The sequence below is a fragment of the Staurois parvus genome, unplaced genomic scaffold (genome assembly GCF_062004578.1).
Source record: "Staurois parvus isolate SC_StPar_1 unplaced genomic scaffold, SC_StPar_1.0 ptg000264l, whole genome shotgun sequence".
NCBI classification, from domain to species: Eukaryota; Metazoa; Chordata; class Amphibia; order Anura; family Ranidae; genus Staurois; species Staurois parvus.
The window spans coordinates 12,222,234-12,244,499 of NW_028318060.1; the positions used below are offsets into that span (position 1 = coordinate 12,222,234).

At 37.0% G+C, this 22,266-nt stretch overlaps 1 protein-coding gene across 1 annotated transcript in view; it reads right to left on the minus strand.

Moving 5' to 3' along the window:
* The window catches only part of IMPG1 (interphotoreceptor matrix proteoglycan 1), a 229,709-nt gene that overhangs the window by 136,988 nt on the left and 70,455 nt on the right, over positions 1 to 22,266 (minus strand). The window contains exons 9-12 of the mRNA XM_089681308.1: positions 19,130 to 19,150; positions 16,146 to 16,378; positions 10,133 to 10,215; positions 4,837 to 5,647 (exon numbers count right to left, since the gene is read on the minus strand). Of these exons, the coding sequence (XP_089537434.1) occupies positions 4,837 to 5,647; positions 10,133 to 10,215; positions 16,146 to 16,378; positions 19,130 to 19,150 (1,148 nt within the window). The remainder of the gene's footprint in view (positions 1 to 4,836; positions 5,648 to 10,132; positions 10,216 to 16,145; positions 16,379 to 19,129; positions 19,151 to 22,266) is intronic.

Consider the following 22,266-nt stretch of genomic DNA (forward strand, 5'->3'; position numbering starts at 1 on the left):
ATTCTCTGGCACTCAGTAACAATTCTGTCTGTCCCTGAGTAACAATTCTCTGGCACTCAGTAACAATTCTGTCTGTCCCTGAGTAACAATTCTCTGGCACTTAGTAACAATTCTGTCTGTCCCTGAGTAACAATTCTCTGGCACTCAGTAACAATTCTGTCTGTCCCTGAGTAACAATTCTGTCTGTCCCTGAGAATGAATTCTGTGGCCCTGAGTAAGAATTCTCTGGCACTCAGTAACAATTCTGTCTGTCCCTGAGTAACAATTCTCTGGCACTCAGTAACAATTCTGTCTGTCCCTGAGTAAAAATTCTGTGGCCCTAATAACGTTTCTGTGGCCCTAAGTAACAATTCTCTGGCACTGAGTAACAATTCTGTCTGTCCCTGAGTATGAATTCTGTGGCCCTAACTAGCGTTTCTTTGTCCCTAAATAACGATTCTGTGGCCCTCATTAACAAGTCTGTGTCCCTGAGTAATGGTTCTCTGTCCCTAAGTAACTTCTCTCTGTCCCCAATTCTCGTTTCTGTGGCCCTAACTCTGTCCCTGTCCCTAGTACAGAGCGGTCTGCCTCTGTTCAATGACTGCAGGCAAATGAAGATTTCCAAAATGGCCGCTATATATACCTCGACCATTACACAGTGCTGGCTGGCTGGCTGCTGATTGGCTGATGCGATCACATGTCGTTGAGGAATGCATTATGGGGCAGCGCGCCTTGTCTGCGCGCCTTCCCCGACATCCCCGCTCCGTCGCCGCACATGTCAGCCGCCATTTTCGGAAAAATTTCGATTCGCGCGTCCGAATTAGGCTGTTTTTCGGATTCGGCACGAATCGAAATTTTTCCGATATTCGACTCGAATTCCACTTCGGATACTTCGATTCGCTCATCTCTAGCCATAATATTCTTTTTGTCATTTCATGTCTTTTTATTCCACAAAAAAATAAACATAGCTAGATAATACACACTAGAAAGTAAAATGTGAAGATATAAATTTCCGTTTTTACAAAGTGTGATATTCAAACTAATAAAGAGAAAAACCTATGTCAATAAAAATGTAATACTTTTAATTTTTCAAGGCTTTATTAAACTTTTATTCATCATGGAGTGAAACTATTCATGATGCCAGGCTGTCAGTAGCTTTTAATTCTTTTTTTTATGTTCATATCTATCATTTGCATGCAAGTAGTGTGTTATGTAGACAACAAACTTACATGGGGTTGATGCAAGCAGCAGAACATTTCAGATTTATTTGCTGTTTGAAACAATCAAACAGATGCACAACACCAAAAACAGTATGTCAGCTGAATGCTGTAAAAGTCAGTGAACGTGCACAGAATCCTTTACTAACAAAAAAGCTAAAACAAACAAACACATTTTACTATGTATCCTTCAGACCTAGTTTGTATTACACAGTTGGTGAAATCATATATCCTTGATAAATACTGTAATAGTAGTAGATTTATAGCGGGTAGGCTTGTGAAGAACTGGGCGACCCATAAAATAAAATTTTGCTGTCTGTTCCTCAAGGTTAGACTACAAACTAAAATCACTAAAGCAGAGGAGAAAATGAAGTGAACAACAAGATGTGAAAGTCCAACTTGAAGCAGATACAAAATAGTGCCATTTAATCTGGTTATGTAATAATTGAGGCTTGAAAGGCACCCCCTGCATTGTAACATGCTAAAATGCCTGTCCATGCACTTCAATAAGTGTTATGACAAACATCCACACACATTAACATGCATTGACATGCCTACATGAACATTGACATGCAATGCAAAGTGTGCTGCAACCCTTGCTGATGTGCGTTTTGGTGCATTTCCAAATGCATCACTAATAAAAATGCAAGGGTGTGTTTGTAGCCTAACAGAAAAAATAAATCTGAATTCACACAATAGTAGTGAGTTACCACATGTGCGTTATATTAAATGGGCTGGCAAAGCCCAAAACCAAAAAAACAAAATGCACATAATTTTTTTTTTCAATGCATCACATGTGTATTGCCCATTACTTTGTAGCGTATTGTGATGCCTTTCATAATGAATAGTGCTGCAATACAACACATTTGGAGGCATGAGTTTTACACGTGTTGTGGTAACATGCCTTAAACCTCCCATTTTACAAGTATTACTGCAATGCAATAGTCTAAATGAGCACCAAGGGCCCATTTACACCATCATGTTGTGGAACCACTCAGTAAAATACTATTGTGCTCTGCATTTTAAAAATAGAATGGGAGGGATTTAATCTGCACTGGGGCACATTCAAAATGAATTGTCTTTTGTAACTACAACAAATGACCAAGTGCATTGCAGAACATGCATTACTGTAACACAGCCTGGTATAAACAGGCCCTCATTGTAATTTAAAATACAACTAAAATATCTGAATCTTTCCTGATATTACCTTCCTATAACCTATTCACAATTGCACTCACACTGGGAGAGAAAGAGCAGCACTTTAAGGCAATTAAAGCTCAGATGCACAGTACAGGTGAAAATCTAATGATAGAAAAGTATATTTTCTCAGGGTGTTGGCAGTAATTTAATTTTGTTTTTCTAAGTACATTGGAGTATATTACTGTTATTTTCTTTCTTTACCAATATCCTTTGTGAACTTTTCTTGTGGCTGCATTTTTCTTGCTTTTGAGACTGATGCACATGTACACATGCCTTTATACTCTGCAGATGTAAGAAGTACATTACTACTTGTGTTTTGTGCTTTAGAAAATAGTAAGTGAGTACTCTATGTTTCTTGTAGAGATGGAGGAGGGCATCTTCAAGATGTATTTCCGCTAAGGTGTTTAATTGACTTCTTTAAAAGAAACAAAACACCCAAAGATGTAAGGGCGCAAAAGGCTGAGATAAAAGTGGTAAACATTAAAGAAACAATATATTTTCAGTACGGTCTAACACAAATGCTTGAATAGAATATAATCACTTGAAGAAAGCCTTTGAATTAACAGTGCACAAAGCCACACACATTATTGCTTGCCTAATAACAAGCACATTCACTTTTCTTTTTATATACATTTTTCTCTTACTAATAGTGAAGAAGTCTGTGCTGAGAGTTTGGTTCATGGTGGGTGGATTATTGCTGTAAATGTTTGTTGGCCATCAGTAGGATATAAAACATAGGTGTGTTGGGCTCTTAATTTATAGTGGAACGGGGCTAAAAAGGGTCAGTAGGACTGAAAGCAGTATAATGTAGCACACCAGCCATCATTACCAACAGTTTTTGAATTTCCAGCTCTTGCAACATGGCCTATCCTGAGTTAAAGAGCACACCCCTCCTTCATAATCAATATAACTACACAAGTGCAAACTATGTAGTCAAACTAAAAACATTATTAGTATTTACTGGCCTCCTCCTAGAATGGATTCCTTTATGTCTGTGCTCTGTTAGCCCGACAGGATTGATAGGTGCACCATCATTTAAAAATATATGAACATCATGGAAGGCTGGCCTATTCTCTGCCAGCTCACTGATGACATAATGCACCTCATGTCTCGCATGCGTCGTACATTATACTTCTTTATTTTAAAATAAAAAAAACACTTTTTTTTCCTTCCTAAATCTTGCAAGATGGGTGTAAGGTCATACAATGCACGTGTGAAATGAGAAGCATGACTTACAAGTTCTCACGGTGATGTGAGAGAATGTCCCTGGAAGGCAAGTGACGTGGTCCTCCCAAGGTGCATCAATGAGACTGACACTGTCACCAGTGCCTCAGGGAAATCAAGTAGTAGGGTAAGTTTTAACCTAAGGCTTTCTTTTTTTAGGACATTAGAGTGATTTGGGACAAGCATACAGAGATGCATGCTGTATTGATTTTTGCATTGGTGGGAGAAAAGACCACTTTAAACCTCAAAACAGATTAGTAAACTTTAGCCATAATGAATTAACCAACTGAACATTTGTGAACCCACTGCCTAATAAGTTGGAAACTTTTGGACAAATCCCAGCTAAGCATGTAGCAAAACGATAATACTACGGCTCACAGCAAATAGAATCTGAAGTCATAAGTGCATGATTGTCAAAAGCACCAAAGGTAGTTTGAGTCTTAAGGTGTCCAACGTGTACTTACTATTTCATCCAGAGTGCAGAGACTCTATTACAGGAAGTGATACTGGCTGGATCACCAGGTGAAAATAAAGTAAAAGAAAATGTATGCAGCCATCATATATAAGGACTGGTAACAATATATTACATTTTTGTTTATTGGTTTAATACTACTGTAAATAAGTATAGCAACTCCAGAGTTTGGATGCTTGGCTTATTAAAGAGTCTTCAGAGACTGGGTCACACCAGAGGTTGTGCCATGGCTCTGGACCTGGAAAGTGCTCTGCAGTTAGTAAAAAAGTTTATGGAAAGGGCAACAAGCAGAACTTAATCCCCAAAGGTCACATTCTAGGCAATCCATGCCATCTTTGGTCCAGCAGATCAAGGTGCAGCCTCCAAAACTATCGCTGAGGCTACAACAATCTGGATAGCTGCATAAAGAGCCTAACTCAGCAGCATGTAAATGAAGTCTTGATGGAAGTTAAAAAAAAAATCTAAAAAAGTGAAGCATCTTTGAAGCGGCTATCTTTTCAACACCAAGAGGAGACCCTTTCCTCCTTTAGGAAGCAATATTACCCAGTTTTCTTAGAATAACTGAATCCTGTGTTTCATAATGAAGGAGAAAGAAAGAAGTTTAAAAACCTCTTTATGTAATAAAAAGTAGAATGTTCAAAAATATTTTAGGTTCTCTTTAAGACAATACAATTTTAAATATTTGTGGTGCAGCTGATTTGCCTGTAAAACCAAGATTTCAAGCTGCATAATGTCATTACTTACCCTCACCAGGAAGAGCATCTACAACTGATGGCACAGTAACAGTAATCTTGTCATTTGCGAATGTATGCCTAGGAGTCCAGGATTCTTCTGTCTTTACCAGTGTATATCCATGTGGTGTTCCCACTGTCATATATGGGAAAATTGTGCTTGAAGAATCATTTATTAAATTAATGTCAGCCTGTTGAATATCAAGATCACCTGATGTCTCTGTGGGATCTGGATCTTTGAAAAAGATTATATTAGTTGTATTTTGTACAACAGTGCTGATAGATATTTTGGTCCCTTGTCCATCTTCACTCTGAATATCTAGCTCTGGTACCTCAACATCAGGAAATATAGTAGAGGAAGGTATAATGAGATTTGTGTCAACAGAAGAAGAAGGTGCTTCCCACACATCAGAAGGTTCACTACTTGGCGCTCCAATTAAATTATTTTCTGAATTAATTTCTTCTTCTTGACTTAACACTTCAACATTGGCATTTGGAGTATCAAAAGGCACAGAAAAGTCTCCATTGACCGTATTGTCAATGTCTCTAATATTCTCCTCCAATGACTGTGTTTCAAGCTCTACTTCTGGTTCATAAAAATGAAGTGAAGGAGGTGAGATCACATACTGAAATGGAATAGAAGTGGTAACAAAGGAAGTTTCAATAGGATTAACAGGTGATTCGGTAGTCATGTCATTCACAAGGCCTATTATCACCTTGGCATCTGGCACCACTGTACTTGCAATGAAGTCCTCACTTATACCTTGCTGCTCTGTTCCTTCATTAGGTTTAGAAAGTGGTAGCTCAGCAATTAAAACATCATCCTTAAAAAGGAAAAAACATATCAATATGCAACACTGTAAATTTCAATATAATTGGTTTATGAGTTTGGGTATACAGTATAATGTTACAGTATAGTATCTCAGTCTGTCTAATTCAGTTAATCCACTAATCACTCTCAGAAAAAAAGTTTATCCTTTCTCTAAAGGTATTTGCATTCAGCTAAGCAAAAAAAAAAATTGACAGGCTAAACAGCCTAGATATTTTGAATAAAGTGGTCTAAAGTTTAAACTTTTCTTACCTTAATGCATTTCCTTCAATTAGGTAAAAAACAATTAAGTATTTGACGTGCACCCCAAACACTTGCCTGAGTCCAGCGCTGTGCCTTGCTACATCTGGTATCTTCTCTCCCTGCTCTCAGAGGCTTTGCTGAAGCAGAGAAAGCCATAGGTTCCTGCAGCTGTCAGTCAAATCTTGTGAGTAGAGATTGGGAGGCAGGGCCAAGCAGCACTGTGTGTGTCTATGGACACACATAGCTCGGCTTTGGAGTGAGCCCGCATGTCTACCCTCATAGCAGCCAGCTTGCTTTGGTGTAGACACGGAAGAGGAGAGTTGAAAGTGCTGGCAGGGGATCCCAGAAGAGGAGAAAGGGGGAGCAAGTAAGTATAACATGTCTATTATTGTAATTAAAAAAATTTAAATTATTAATATGTAGCAGTATCTTAAAGTAAACCTGTTAGCTATTTTATATATTTAAAAGTAGAAGACCTGCCTAACAATAGGTAACAAAATGTGTCTGCTATTGTCTTTATTAGGTAGGCGACCCTCCTCTGCATACCTCTACGAATCAATTTTACCATATTGCCAGGGGCTTAAATTTATGGGGTTGATTTACTAAAGGAAAATAGATTGTTCACTATGAAAGCGAGGTTGCACTTTGAGTTTTTTTAGGTAAAAGCCTACTGACATTCATCGCCCAATCATATGCAAGCAAAAATGCCTCTTTTTATTTTTCTCGCAGGTGGTTGGATATTTTTTGCAAAGTAACATTTCATCACATTCACTAAACTCTTGGAAAACTTCCCTTGAAAATTACAACTTCCCTTGCAAAGTAAGCAGCCTATTTGCCTTTAGTAAATCAACCCTATGAGCTCTATGTTAAGATTTTCCAACCTGCCTGCACCCTGTCCACTGATATCTCATCAGAGGCCATTAAGGGCAATCATTTTAAAAAGGGTCTTCCTGTGGGAAATATTGTCTATAAATGTCTGATATCTTCTCACAAATCAAATGCATTCTTCCCTTCACTTTACTGTTCATCAATAGGGAAAATGGAGGAACTTAATGTGTTCTTGTGAGAAACAGATTAACCTCATGCGGACTAAAAAGGTGGCTTAATATACAAAAAGGTATTTTGCATTAGAACCAATCTCATACATTGACAAAATGTTTACAACTATTTACTACTGCATGAAACAGTGTTAAAGACAAGGTTTTGCAATTTTTTTCTTTAATTATAAGGGTATGTTTTATTTCAATTAAATATACTACCATATATTATAGAAAAGTTGAAAACGTATATATAGCTAAAACTTATTTTAAAGATAAAGAATTTTGCTTATACATAGACTTTAATCATTGTTTACTTGGTTTAGTATGTATACATGTAGGTTAAGTTCTTGGGGAGTAGGGATGTAGCTTGTAATGCTCTAGGATATTTAAACATTTTTATATTTTGATGATTTTTCAGCTTTCTATTATGGATTTGTGACTTTTCCCAACTGGCGGATATCCATATTTCTGATTGAGTGATCCTTTTCTTCCCTTCCTTTTGGGATCCATTGTTCATGTTGTTCCATTGGTCTCCCATAAAGTCCATGATGTCATCAATGGCTAATATACTGACAGAGCGTTTGTTAGATCTATCATTAGCTCTCTAAACATGCTATATATTCATTTTTACTTTTTTGGCCATTTTTGTATATTTCTAGAATCACATACTTTGTCTCCCTGAAGAAGCCGGCTGTGCCCTACGAAACGCATTGGAGCAACTAGCAAAGTATTAACCTGGAGCCATCATAATTATCATGACATTATACTGTTCAAGACCATATCTTGTAATGGTTTATATTGATTGTGTTTGTTATTAGCACATCGTGCTTGTTAAGATGAACATTTTTTCATTTCAATCCTCAACACCACAACTGTGGTTTGAATTTTATTAATAAAGCTATATTTTGTTACTTGTTTGCATATTTAATTTTGGGGTATGGTGCCTCCAAAGCCCCATTAGTTTGTATAGTTAGGGTTATGTATCTTTTAGTGTTCTACAGATAATAGATGTAATAAATCTGTACTAAAATCATCATATAGTACTACCCTTGTTGTTATTACAAAGCTTTTACTGTGGTTCTTTGGTTGGCTAACACTGAGAAACAGTCTATCATAATTTTTTGGAATGCTCTGTTTCTCCTTTGTTACATATCAAGACATATCACCCTCTTTAATGTTACAGGGTAATCATTGTTCATCAGTTTGGGTGCATTTATAAAGCAATGAATCTAACATATACCAAATATTCAGTGCGGGCGAATCTTCCTGGCACACTTGTTTTAAATGACAATGGTTGATTTAACACTAGTGAGTGTTTAGTGAACGTTATCCCAACTGCTTTATAAATATACCTCCTAAACGCTTGAAAAAAATGAATCCAATTAAGTGAACGTTTTCACTCTTGAATGATTTAGCAATCCTTGTACAATTATTATACAAAAATACTTGTAATCGAATATTGTTTCAGTTTTAGATCAATGTTCTTTTACAGAGACATTAATTTATAAAAAAAAATAGAAGTGTTTTTGCAGTATTTTAAGAAGTATATTTCCCTCTGGTAATGACATTTGGCTTAATCAAGACATAATGCATAACATATGATACTTTCACCATTCTGGCTGTTCTTTGCTTATCACTACCATGTTATAATCAGTTGGGTCTTTCTTGATGTCAACCACTTAACATCCACTCTATAGCAGTTGTACTGCTACAGGGCGGCATTCCTGTGCATAATCACGTGTGTGTGTGTGTGTGTGTGTGTGTGTGTGTATATATATATATATATATATATACACACACACATGATTTTGCACTTCTGCCACACAGGGCGCAGTCGGCTATAGGATAACTTCTGCTGTGAATTGTCACAGCACTAACCGAGCGACAAGTCCCGGCGAGCAGTTGCTCGCAGGCAGATCGTAGGTCAGGGAGGAAGAACAGAGCTGTATCTATGTTTACATAGATACAGTTATGTTGTGACAGGGGGGAGTCATGAATTGTATGTCTCTGCCCAGCTGAGAACATGATCCATCACTTCCCATAGTAAAAGCACCACCTAGTGTACACCAAGCACAGAGTGAGGTAGACACCTAACCTTTTGATCACCCTAGATATTAACCCCTTTCCAGCCAATGTCATTAGTACAGTGATTAGTATATATTTTTAGCACTGATCACTGTATTAGTGTCACTTGTTCCCACAAAGTGTCAGTTAGTGTAAAAATGCCTGCAGCAATATCGCGGTCCTGCTATAAGTCATTGATTGCCGCTATTACTATTATACATTTTTTTTTAAATTCCAGTATATGTACCATCGTTTGTGGACGCTATACCTTTTGCACAAACTAATCAATATACAATTATTGGGATTTTGATTTACCAAAAATATGTCGCAACATAAACATTTTGGTCTAAATTTATGAAGAAATTTGATTTTGAAAATTTTTATTGGATATCTTTTATAGCAGAAAAAAAATATAGCTTTTTTTTCAAAATTGTTAATCTTTTTTTATTTTTCTAGCGCAAAAAGCAGAAGTAATCAAATACCACCAAAAAAAAGCTATATTTGTGGGAAAAAAGGACATACATTTCATTTCGGTACAGTGTTGCATGACCTCAAAATTGTCAGTTAAATTAATGCAGTCCAGTATTGCAAAAAATGGCCTGGCCAGGAAGGAGATGGCTATTTTGTGATCATCACAATGCAGCCAATTTCTTGTACAGAAAGTGTGTACCAGTAAATAATCTCACTTTTGTAGGTCCTACTATGGTGCTTTCTAAGATTGTCTTGAATCGTTTATGTATTCAGTATATTACAACTATTCCTACACCTAATTTCTATTTCACAAACCCCATTAAATCCCAGTAATAATTTTCATCCAGCATGTGATTTTTTTTTGGTTCCATTCATGCCTAAATTGTCTTTCCGAGGTTAGTTTTGATTTTTCTTCCTGCTAGTTTGAGGTTATGTCTTTGTGTTCTTTATCTTAGCTTCATATTGAAAATACTGTACTTTTATTATTATTATTATAAACCGAGTTTATATAGCGCCAAAGGGTTTGCTCAGCGCTGTACAATACTTTTGAACCTTATTCACTCTCCTAATGTATTTAAATGTTTAAAGGTCTGTGTTACCTGACTGTTCCTGTTTTACTCTTATAATACTATAGAAGATAAACATTTGGCTCACTAACTTACCAAATCAGTCTTCATTATGGATGTTACCACAGTGGATGGTGAAGGACCATCACTTTCTGGTTGCTCTGAAGGTATATCTGGATCTAATAAAATAAAGTTCTATAAGCTCTTGTCCAACATTATGCAACAGTTTGTGATACCGTAAAATTATCATTACAAGACATCTCAATGAACTACAGTATATGGAGTAATTATACAACAAATATAGAAAAATACCACTAAGTAACCATAGAAATCTCAGTTTTGGGTAGCATGTTTAAATATTTACTGTCTTTTTAAAATTTCTATACATATTATAAGAAATATATAAGAAGACACTGTATTTTAGGCCACCAACATCCACTTTTCTGCCTGAACTATACATTTTGGGTGAACTGACATAGAAAATGATGTAAGAAAAGGCAAAACATAGTAATTTCAACCTGAAAGAATGCAAATTGCAAACTGATGCATAAGCAGACAATGTATTCAATGAACTGCAATGCATGTCTAGTTGTGCTTAAAGGATAAGTTCACCTTGCATAACACATTGCTTGTTACACCCATATTAAGGGTGTAACATGTAATATATAATGAAAGGACTGGCTCCCACTCCCCCACTGTGTCAAAATTTAAAAAAAACGCTGCCCTGTGGGGCTCTGCCCACCCAACTGCGTCACTCATTCACAGTCCTCTGTGAATGAGAAAGCTACAAGTCCCAAGAATCTTAGCAGCTGTCGACTTGTAGTTCTCAATTAATTCATTGATTCTTCTTATTAGGGTGTATGAGCTTGCACGTATGGGATGTATGGGCAAGCAAACATATTGACAGGTCTGCTGATCACTGACGCAATGCTTTACAGGCTCCTGCAACAAACAAATAATAAATATACATTTTTTTACCTGCAAAAAAATGTGCATTTTATTATTTTTTGTCAAAGAGGTGAGCTGAATCCTTTAAAAATGGCACAATTACAGAAATTCAACTACTATGTTTGTTCCATAGTATTTCAGATGTAATAAATGTACATAGCAATGAAATTCAGAGATCTCAACATAGTGGGGGAAATGCACACACTATAACTATTAGCAAATGGTCTATCCTAGCAGCACAGGGGTGTTTATTTACTAAAGCTGGTTCACTCAGAATCTTGTGCACTTCTGCATGGAAACCGATCAGCTTCCAGGTTTTATTGCTAAAGCTTAATTGAACAAGCTGAAGTTAGAAGCTATGGTGAGCGCAAGACAAAAAAGGATAAAGTAAAGCAGCTAGCAGAACGTGGCAAACCCTCTGTCTCCACCAAAACAAAATACTATAATATCAATGTGCAGCGCTAATAAAAATGTGTGTTTTAATCAATGATGACCAATGTGATAGTAAAAGAGAAAGAAAACATCATAAAAAAGAAATCGAGAGTAGAGAATACTTTAATGAAGAAACAAAATGGATGATATAACAAATACCAAATGAAAATGTATGTCCTCTAAATATCATAATAGTCCCAAAAATAGTTATGTGATCAAATCAACAAAATGTAATGACTTCTGTGACTTCCGCACTGCACCTCCACCATAATGCACTCACCAGAAGTAAGAAGCAAGCAAGCCCAGAGCGGAATGAAGCTAAGGGGTGCTCCTGCTTGTTCCTCCTGCCGGTGACTCGGTTGAAGGTGGGATCTCTCCACAAGCCAGTGATACACTAAATGAACAATCAAAAGTAGAGTAGCCAAGTCTCCATCTCCAGCCCACGGTGAACCAAGGCAAGCTCATAGACCGAGCCCGGAGACAGTATCATATAGTGTAGTATGTTTTATTAAAAATATAGCAACCACGTGGAGCATAAAATCATCAATGGATAAAAAGCACTTACAAAGATCGCCTTAGGACCATCATGTGGATGCGGCGGTGTGATGTCAGCCTCCCTCCTGGCGCGTTTTGTGCGCGCGCACATTCTCAAAGGGATCCACCTTGTCACGCTGGAGATGGAGACTTGGCTACTCTACTTTTGATTGTTTCTTTGGTGTCACTGGCTTCTGGAGAGATCCCACCTTCAACTAAGTCACCGGCAGGAGGAACAAGCAGGAACACCCCTTAGTGTCATTCCACTCTGGGCTTGCTTGCTACTTACTTTTGGTGAGTGCAATATGGTGGAGGTGCAATGCAAAAATCACAGAAGTCACTACATTTTGTTGATTTGATCACATAACTATTTTTGGGACTATCATGATATTTATAGGACATATATTTTCATTTGTTATTTGTTATATTGTCCATTTTGTTTCTTCCTTGGAGTATTCACTATTCTCGATTTCTTTTTTATGATGTTTCCTTTCTCTTTTACTATCACATTGGTTATCATTGATTATAACACACATTTTTATTAGCACTGCACATTGTTATTATAGTGTGAAGTTAGAAGCTGATTGGCTACCATGCACAGGTGCATGAGGTTTTGAGTGAACCAACTTTAGTAAATCTCCCCCAGTGTGTCCCCAAGAAATTTTATTGAAAAATAAATCAGTGCAGAGCAGCACCAACTAATAAGACAACAACCACATGCTGACGTTTATGAACATAGAACTGAAACAATGGGCAGCTAACTTTTTTTTTTGTTGCTTATATGTCGAAAATACATTTCAACACAAATCTTGCAGCTGAGGTGGCCAGTCATTATCCCTTCTGACTAGTGTACTCAGGTCTTGTGAGCACTTGCCGTAATTTTCAAAAGAGATGTTTACAGAAGTAATACAGGCTATTAATATACTGAGTGGTGTTTACTGGCTATTTGCAGCACTTAGCTGATTGCTAGTAAAAACCTTTTTTCAGTAATGATATCTGATCTGCATTCCATAAGTAATATATAATGACTCTACTGCCATATTGTAATCACACTTATTTTCAAATAACCTATCTGGTATATTGCAGAAGATGGACATACACAGGTACACATTTCATATAATTTTCAGAGAAAAAAATTGAAAATGTAAATATAAATTGGTATTACCATATGTTCTATTGTATGCGTGCAGCAGGGCAAATACATATTTACATAAGACTCTAAATAAAATTACAAAAACACATACTTTTTGTACACAAAATTATATGCTAATAATAACACGCTGTATTAAAAAAAAGTACAAAAGCAACAAACTTAGAGGCTAAAGTGTTTCTGAAGCCAAAACTTTTTTTTTCACATTTTGGATAGAAAACAATTACAACTTGTGTCAGATTTGTATTGCTGTTTGTGTACCTGCCGGCTAGATTCATCCTTCCTATTTGTCCTGGTGACCATTGTTCATGAGACAGAAAGTGATGGGAAATCTGTGATCTTAGAGTTGTCAGCAGAATAGAAGGTTAGGCAAAATCTTTACTGGGGGTACATTTTTTGAAGACAGCTCTCTAAGAGGGATATTATCTTAAAGAAGAGGTCCAGCTGAAAAAAAAAATAAAATAAAAGTCAGCAGCTACAAAAATTGTAGCTGCTGACTGTTAAAAAATGGACACTTACTTGTCCCTCAATCCCACGGTGCCCTCACACTGGCCGGGTTGACTGACCATCTTGTCTCCTCGGTGCTGGCATCTTCAGTGTGGGCACCCGCCTGTGACAGCTTGCGGCTTCACAGCCAGGTGCCCACTGTGCATGCTTTGTGATTGGTCCTGTAGTCTTCTGGGACCTGTCACGTGTCCCAGAAGACTACAGGGAGGGAGGGGGGGAAGGACAACTTCCAATTGTCTAGGCGATTGCAACAGAAGTGGGAGTGGGTACCTGTCAAATTCTGGTTCCCCTCCACTCCCAAAAGGTGCCAATCCTTAACGGGGAGTGGGGGACAAAGCCTTAATGTGGAAGTTCCCCTTTTGGGAATTTGGATGAAATTTCGGTATTTTGGATTCATTTAAAGTAGTTACTTTTGTAATTTGGAAATTCAGATACATCCACCTACTGAAAGTTTTGTCCAAATTTTGATTCAGAATGAAGCAAACCACACATGTCTAGTTGTGTCTACAGGACAACAAGAATGTGGAACATAGACAGCAAAAAGTAAAATGACAAGGGATTAACCCTTCCCTACTCTATCTTATACTAAGAAAAAGGTTTGGCTGTAGATATACTTAAATGCTCAAATTGTCTGACTGTAACAGAGAACCCAGAATAGAATTTAATTGCTCAAATGTGAGTAAATTAATATATATTTTCCTCCTTTAAGTAGCACATACCAGCTTAGTAGTTTAAATTTTGTTATAAAAGAAGTAAAGCAAAAAAAAGGTGAAAAAATGAATTGTTACTCCTTTCTTATGAATCCATATTAATTACTACACTTTACTAGTTTGTGCTTCTGTATCTGCTTTGATCTTAATAGTTTCTCTGGAGTTCCTGCTCATCCTCCATTTAGCTGTCTGCAACCTTTAATGATAGCATTTATTACATTTGCTAGAGATCTGGATTTATTTCCTTTTTTGTCTCTCTGTGCAGTTACTTTCTATTGATATCAGTCTCTGATTCATTCAATTTCAATTAGTATCTCAGCACCACTGTCTTGTGTCACCTGTGCACCACATATTGCTAGTGTCTCTTTTAATAAATAGTTATAATAATTTTGACATTTCACTTCGTGTCTGGTGCTTGTGATGATTAATGATGGAGTAGCACGTTGAGGTCCACATCAAGATGATGAGGAAGATAATGACACAAGAGATAAAAAAAGTGATCTACATTCTTTACTTTAAACTACTTTATTAATTTCCTCGAGAGGTGTCAACTCTTCATTGTAGCTGGAGATAATGGTTAAAGTTTTTTTTAACTGCTTAATGCAAAGTCCATGGATTATGGGTTCTGCAGACCATACCTTTCTTTGATCTACTTTGGAAAAAGAAAAACACTGAAAATGTGTATAGGTGCAAAATTGTTACAATGCCAAATTTTATACCGTTAAAGTTTGTTTCTATTTTTCATTTTAAACTCACTAAAAGCACTCTGTAGAGTTTAACTGGTTTTCCACATTTAGATTTCACTGTATTTTAATATTTCTTTTCTGTTATATTATTTCCTGTTTATAAAGTGAAATGTGGAATTCATAGAAGAACACGATTTAAAAATTCATATGAGTAACATACACAAGTATGTCATTTTTTGTTAGCCATCTAAGCTTTTGTACAAGTGTTCCAAGTTTGTTGCTTTTGTTCGATTTTTCCCATTTTATTCACAGCTTTTGCATAACTTTGTTAATGTATTCACATGTTTCAAAAGCCATTTCACTGTTTTCCTCGTTTGACAGCTTGTAGGTTGCAGCTTTATAAATACATGAAAAAACTGTTAGAACAGCATCTCTGAAAATCTGTAAAGCAAGAAACTACAAACATGAATCACTCTGCAACTTGTTCAACCTTGTGTGTATTTTTACAATGAGTGTAAACTGTTTGATAACTGAGTGATTAGATTTGAAATTAGGCTAGTTCTTGGTATGAAATTATGTAAACCTTCACCGTTGATTAGCAACCTGTGTTGCCGAGATTTGTTGGTGACAGAACTGTGTCTCCCCATACAAGTTTATGAAAATGCGAAAAAAGCTTGAATCAGGTCCAATTCAGGCCAGACAGAGGTCAACTGCATTTAGATTGCATATGTAAGTGAAGTCTGAATGATCTCAAAAATGCCCATAACTCTTGTAAAAACAAGCTGCATCTAAACATGGACACAAGCCCATAGTCCATAAACACAAGCCCTGGACATTTCTTTAATAATGCTGGTGTTGTGGTACGTTGTACCGAGAGTTCCACTGATTTACAGTTTATAGAAAATCTATATTTCAAAAAGAACAGTGTTTCTCTGCACAACAGATTCACATGCAATAAGCAGTGGCTCCTAACAGTCACTAAAGGTTACATATAACATAGAGATCATGAACGCTGCCTACTCTCTTTGACACTTGATAATGTACAGTATCACATATGAAGAAAAGAAAATTGATTTTTGTTTGTTTTTAAGAAATCATTATATCTACTAAAAGCAGGACTAACTCAGACTCTATTTACTCACCGTCTGAAAATAAGAGTGTTTGCAGGTCTACGGCCAGAGATCGATCATCTTGTAAAGCCATAGCAACCATCTGCTTCAGCTCCATCACAGTATATGACATTTCTTTTGCCTCTTCATTGTTACCATTTTCAACTTTGTTAGAGGTGATAGTAGGTGTCTCATCAATTTTATTTTTAGATTCGGAGCTGGCTCTTTCAAAGACCACAGCATAACGCACTACAATGCTATCAGATCTGCAGCATAAAAAAGCAAGTATATTGAGTATATTGAGTTTGCTGTACATTGAATTGTCCTTATCTTATTTTTCCAAATGTTCTATTGTAGCCGGGTAAAACTCTAAGTAAACTAAAATGCAGACCCTATGTACTTTAAAAAGGAAATATGGTCAATGTAATCTTGTATTATTTCAGAAAGAATAAAATGGATGTAATTTGTAGCAGCTATTCAATGCAAGATGCAGCTCTCTGGTTATGTTATTAAATCTAGGATACTTTTCCAGATAGAAGAGGTCATCTGGGTACACAAAATTTGTTTCTGTAAGAAACTGTGAAACAAATAAATCCTATAAAATTTGGCAACGCATACCATCTGTTTACAGAATTACAGAGTTGTAAAACTATCATTTTTTCCTGTTTTACCACATAAAGAGTAAAGCAAGATACTTTCTAGGTTTATTTAAAAAAAGTTCTCATTTTTAAAAAAACTTTTTTGCATTATTCTTAATTGATCATTTTAAAGCAACTGTCTTACTTAAACAAACTTGCTTTTAAAAAAAGGAACTTAAAAAAAAGCAAGTAACTACATCACTAACCTTCTTGTGCTCAGTGGTTCCTCCTGATGGCCAAAACAGTGATGTAGGGGTCAGAGGGAGCACCAAAGGATGCATATTATTATTATTATACAGGATGTATATAGCGCCAACAGTTTGCTCAGTGCTTTCAAATATAAAGGGAGACAATACAACAACTATACAGTTCAATACAAGAGGGTTAGGAGGGCCCTACTACTTGCAGCTTACAATCTAAGAGGGAGGGGCTGGTGGTATAAAAGGTAATAACTGTGGGGGATGAACTGATAAGAGGAATAGAAGATTCCATTATTAGCTGAAGGCGGGATAGGTTTCCCGGAAGAGATTTTCAGAGTTCGCCTAAAAGTGGGCAGAGTAGGCAATAGTCGGATAGGATTGAGGTAGAGATTAAGTGGGAGGCTCTGGAGAAGTCCTGGAGATGAGCATGGGAGGAGGAGACAAGGGAGCTAGAGAGCAGGAGGTCGTGGGAGAAGCAGAGAGGACGGTTTGGCTGATATTTGGAGGCAATATTGGTAATGTAATTGGGGGCAGATTTATAAATGGCTTTATATGTTATTGTTAATGTTTTGAATTTTATTCTTTGGGCAATGGGAAGCCAGTGGAGGGATTGGCAGAGAGGGATGGCAAATATGGAACGGTTAGTAAGGTGGATGAGTCTGGCAGCAGCATTCATGCTAGACTGAAGAGGGGATAGCCTGCGATGAGGTAGGCCAATGAGGAGGGAGTTACAATAGTCAAGGCAAGACATAACAAGGGAGTGAATAAGTTGCTTAGTGGTTTCCGTGGTTAGGAATCTTGGAGATGTTGTGGAGTATCTTGGAGATGTTGTGGAGGTGAAGTCTACAAGATTTGGACAGTGATTGGATTTGAGGCTGAAAGGACAGATGGGAGTCCAGGATTACATCTGGTATCCTGGAATTAGGGGCGGAACTGATGGTTGTATTATTGATCTTGATGGAAAAGTCAGGGGAGGGGGGCACAGGCTGGAGGGAATAGTACGAGCTATTTTTTGGAAATATTCAGTTTGAGAAAGTGAAGTGACATCCATGCTGATATGTCACTTAGTAGGTTAGTAATGCGAGTGGAGACTGAAGGGGTGAGGTGAGGAGTAGAAAGATAGATTTGTGTGTCATCAGCATAGAGATGGTACTGAAAGCCATGGGAGTTTATCAAGTGACCAAGGGAGGAGGTGTAGATGGAGAAGAGAAGGGGTCCAAGGACAGAACCTTGAGGGACTCCTACAGAAAGAGGAAGTGGAGAGGAGGAGACAGAATTATAGGTAATGCTGAAGGAGAGCTGCGATAGGTAGGAAGAGAACTAGGAGTGAATAGATTCTCGGAGGCCAAGATAATGGATTTTTTGAGGAGGAGGGGATGGTCAACAGTATCAAAAGCTGAAGAGAGGTCAAATAGTGGTCAAGTAATGCTTAAGACTGACAAGCATGGAAGTGTTGATTTCCAAAGAAAATTCAAGGAATGGTCCTCTGCAGAGCAGTGTTTAGCTGTGTGGGCAGCAAGAGAGGTAAGTATTACTTTGCTTCTTTGCAGGTAGTACTTTCTTAAAGCAAGTTTGTTTAAGTGGCAGAGTCACTTTAGCAAAGCGACTAAACAAAAATCAATTTCAAAAAGGGCTAACTTTATTAGAGTGCATTCTGACTAGTTGCTGCAGTTACTACATTAAATAAAACAACATTTTTGAATAAATGAATTCTTATAAATTTCATAGATTATATTCCTAAATGTTACCTTGGTACATTCTAGTGGATCAAAGTACTAGTTATGCTATATATATATATTTTTTGTAAATTTTTAAAGCTGAACTCCAGGAAATTAGCTGAATAATCAGATCAGATGCATTTATTGGATTTGCTTTAGCTTCCAACTGATTTATTATTCTGTGCAGTCAGTTATGTGATCTAGACACCTGATCTAGACAGCTCTTTCTCCACCTTTCAGCACGTGTGCACTGCAGTAGAACCTAATTGGCTTCTACCTCTTTCCCTGCCAGCCTGAATCACGGGGCCAATATCAAGACAGATTCAGGTACATTCTGTAGTAGCATGTAAAAATACAGTATATAATAGGTGATTATTTGGAAACAAAACTGCATTTCCTGTATATTCCTGGAGTTCAGGTTTAAGAAATTCTTTAGAAAGTAGACATAGAAATTAAATTACCTATCTTTCTCCTTCTTCTGCCTTTATTTTGCAGCGTGAAAAAAAAAACTTAATCATAAGTAATAGCTGACTGCTTTAATTGCTGTTCTTACATTCCAAATTATACTGTAAGTTACCAATGCCTTGCTTAACAGATACCACATTATTACAATCAAAGCTCTGCATTTTCTTCATTGTTTAAAGTGATTCTGATTGTATTTAACTTGTCTGTTTCACTGTGGTGGCTATTATCTCAATAGACTGAAGAAACAAATGTGGCTGAAATGTTAACAATTTTAAATTGAGGCACTAGGTTTATAAAGCTGGGGGGGGGGGGGGGGCAAGTAATTTCTCTCTGTCTGACTACTGACGTTTCCCATAATTTTGATTTTATTTTTGGGCTATTTAGAAATTATGACATGTAAACCAATGGGGTTAAATGATCAAAGTTGTAGAGATTGTTCGCTTTAATTAAATTAATGTTCACGGAGCTTAGTTAATAAAATTAAGCTGGTTTTACTTTAAGCAACTTTTTTTAATGTTATATTCAACTTGCACATCACTGTGTATTCAAAGTGAACTCAAATTATTTTATGTACTATAATTCATATTACACTTTTCTAAGGTAATATTAGCTAAGTATTCTTGTTATATTTTCCAATATGACTGCATTTGTTATATATTTATCTGTTATTATTTAAATAAATGCTATATACAGTTTGATTTTACCTACAAGTGTTTGTATGATCTCTCTTTGCACATCCTGAAAACCCCAAAAACATAAAATATCACATAACTGTAATAAAGCATTTGGTGTGATAAGTGGGATATTAGTATCGTGAGAACTAGAGATATGAATAATAGAATGTGTAGTGACAGGATTGTGCTAGATTGTTTGTGCTGTGTTTAATACTGTGTTATTGTATTGTAAGCCATAATATATTAAAAAAGTGTTAAAAGGTCATCAGTTACTTAGCTGGGTAAAAAGGAAGGTGCCAGATGATCAAAATGCGAGCCCATTCCTGAGTTGGATGCCCACGACTGGGCAGTGGAATCCCATTGCTCATGATCCTTGGTGAAGGAACTGGAGCAAAGTACTGATGCATGGGTGGGATGTCTATGCTATCAGAAGTTCCAGACAGGAAAAAGGCAATGGAATCTTGTCTGCAAACAGTTTCAGTGCAATTAGCTTTTAAGAAGTTTTGAAACAATGAGCAGAAGACCACAACAGGTTGACTGTGACTACTGCAGTAACGTATGTGTGTATGTTCAAAGGATAGGATGTGTGCATAAGGGCAGTGGCATCCCGAGGCAGGTACGGGGAGTGCGGCCCGACCACACAGGGTGACACCGGACCCGCGCCACGAAAAGGTACGTTTTAAGCAAGCCGACGATCCCCGCAGGATGGATCCGATCCATCCTGCGGGGATCGTCGGCTTTCTTTACAACTTACCTTTTCTTGGAGCGTGTCTGGTGTCACCCCGTATAGGTTGCATGCCGGCGATCTCCGCATCCTGGGGGGATCATCGGCATGCAACCTATACGGGGTGACACCGGACCCACTCCAAGAAAAGGTAAGTTGTAAAGAAAGCCAACGATCCCCGCAGGATGGATCAGATTTGCGGATTGAGCATAATGGACCAGAGTTCCGATCCATTCGGGGATCGTCGGAGGGGGTGTCACCAAGTGTTACCGCACCGGGTGACACCAACCCTATGGACGCCTCTGCGTAAGGGGGAAGGACCATTGTGAACATTCCCCCCCTCTTCCTGTGGCTGTAAAGCAGGAAAATGTGTAAACTTTTGACCATCTGACAAATGTGTAATATAACGTGTATGTTCAAATGTGGGTGATATGAGAGATTTTACAAGGCAAAAGGAAATGTTTAAAAATTTAGTAAAATAAAATCTTGGCTGAAATTGTTAGTTTTTATTATATAACTTGGAGGATAATTTGAAACAAAGAAATGAATGAATGGGGTTGACACCCTTTAAATTCCTCAAAGTCAAAACAGCAAAAGCAGCTATTATAATAATAATTTAAATGTTTATCTCCATTCCACTAATATTAATGATTTTTAGTTTTTCTCATTAACACAGAAGGAATTTGGTTTGTTCCTAGAAGTTAGAGTTTCCAACATCTGTAGATTTGGCTTGAATAAGAAGCTAAGATAGTTACATTGACATAGATATGTATAATCCTTGTGTAATAATGTGAGGAATACATTATAAATGTTATTTGAATTTCATTTTAGCCATGGTGAATTAATGACAACTTTTAATGGATGTACTTTAATAAATATCCACATGGTTTAATTGATTAATAATTCACATGAGCTCATTAAATATTGGTAATAGAAAGTGCACTCATAAGTAAAAACAAACAATGGCCATAAATATTGTGTAATGTAGTTTCTATAATGTGTCTTTGTGTAATATGTTTTTTGGATCTAACAATTCGTTTATTTCTAGGAAGGAAGTTTAATGATACCCCACTAAGCACAGAAAAAATGGCAGTCGACTACTGCAAAACCGCCTGGAAAGTGGTTAATTGAAATCCTATGCGGAGTAATATATCACTACAAAAGTGGATGCGATATTGTATTTATTTGATCACATAGATCATGAAAAAGGTTGACATTGACAGGGTGAACATGTTGCAATCATATGAAAATCAGAGAATTAAAATACAGAAGCGTTCAGCGTCTTCAAAAATTTCTGTATAGGAAAAAATGATCCATATGAGACAATGGAATTTCCTTTCTGTATTCATCTGCAGTAAAGTTCCATATTATATAGCCTGGTGAAGTCTTTTTCTTCTTTAACTGTTCCTTCGTGAACAGCACAGTGAAGATGGGTAAACTCCTAGGAATTAGATTATCTAAATTGCTGCTCCACAGTTTGGTGGGAAAAAATCCAGATGCGAATGTAGAAAATGAATTTTTAGAGACATGTTTTTAGAGAATTTTTAGAGACATTTTTAGAGACTCTCCAAAATCATTGGCACAGCGAAAGGCATAGATGCCTTTTTTCCATTCAACCATTGCTCCAGTGCCGTCCCACAAGAATTGCAGCATATATGTGGTGCCCAGCTCTTGTCCTGGTCTCCTATCTTGCAGCCAAAATACAAGTTGTAGGCTTTCTTAATCATTCCTGTTA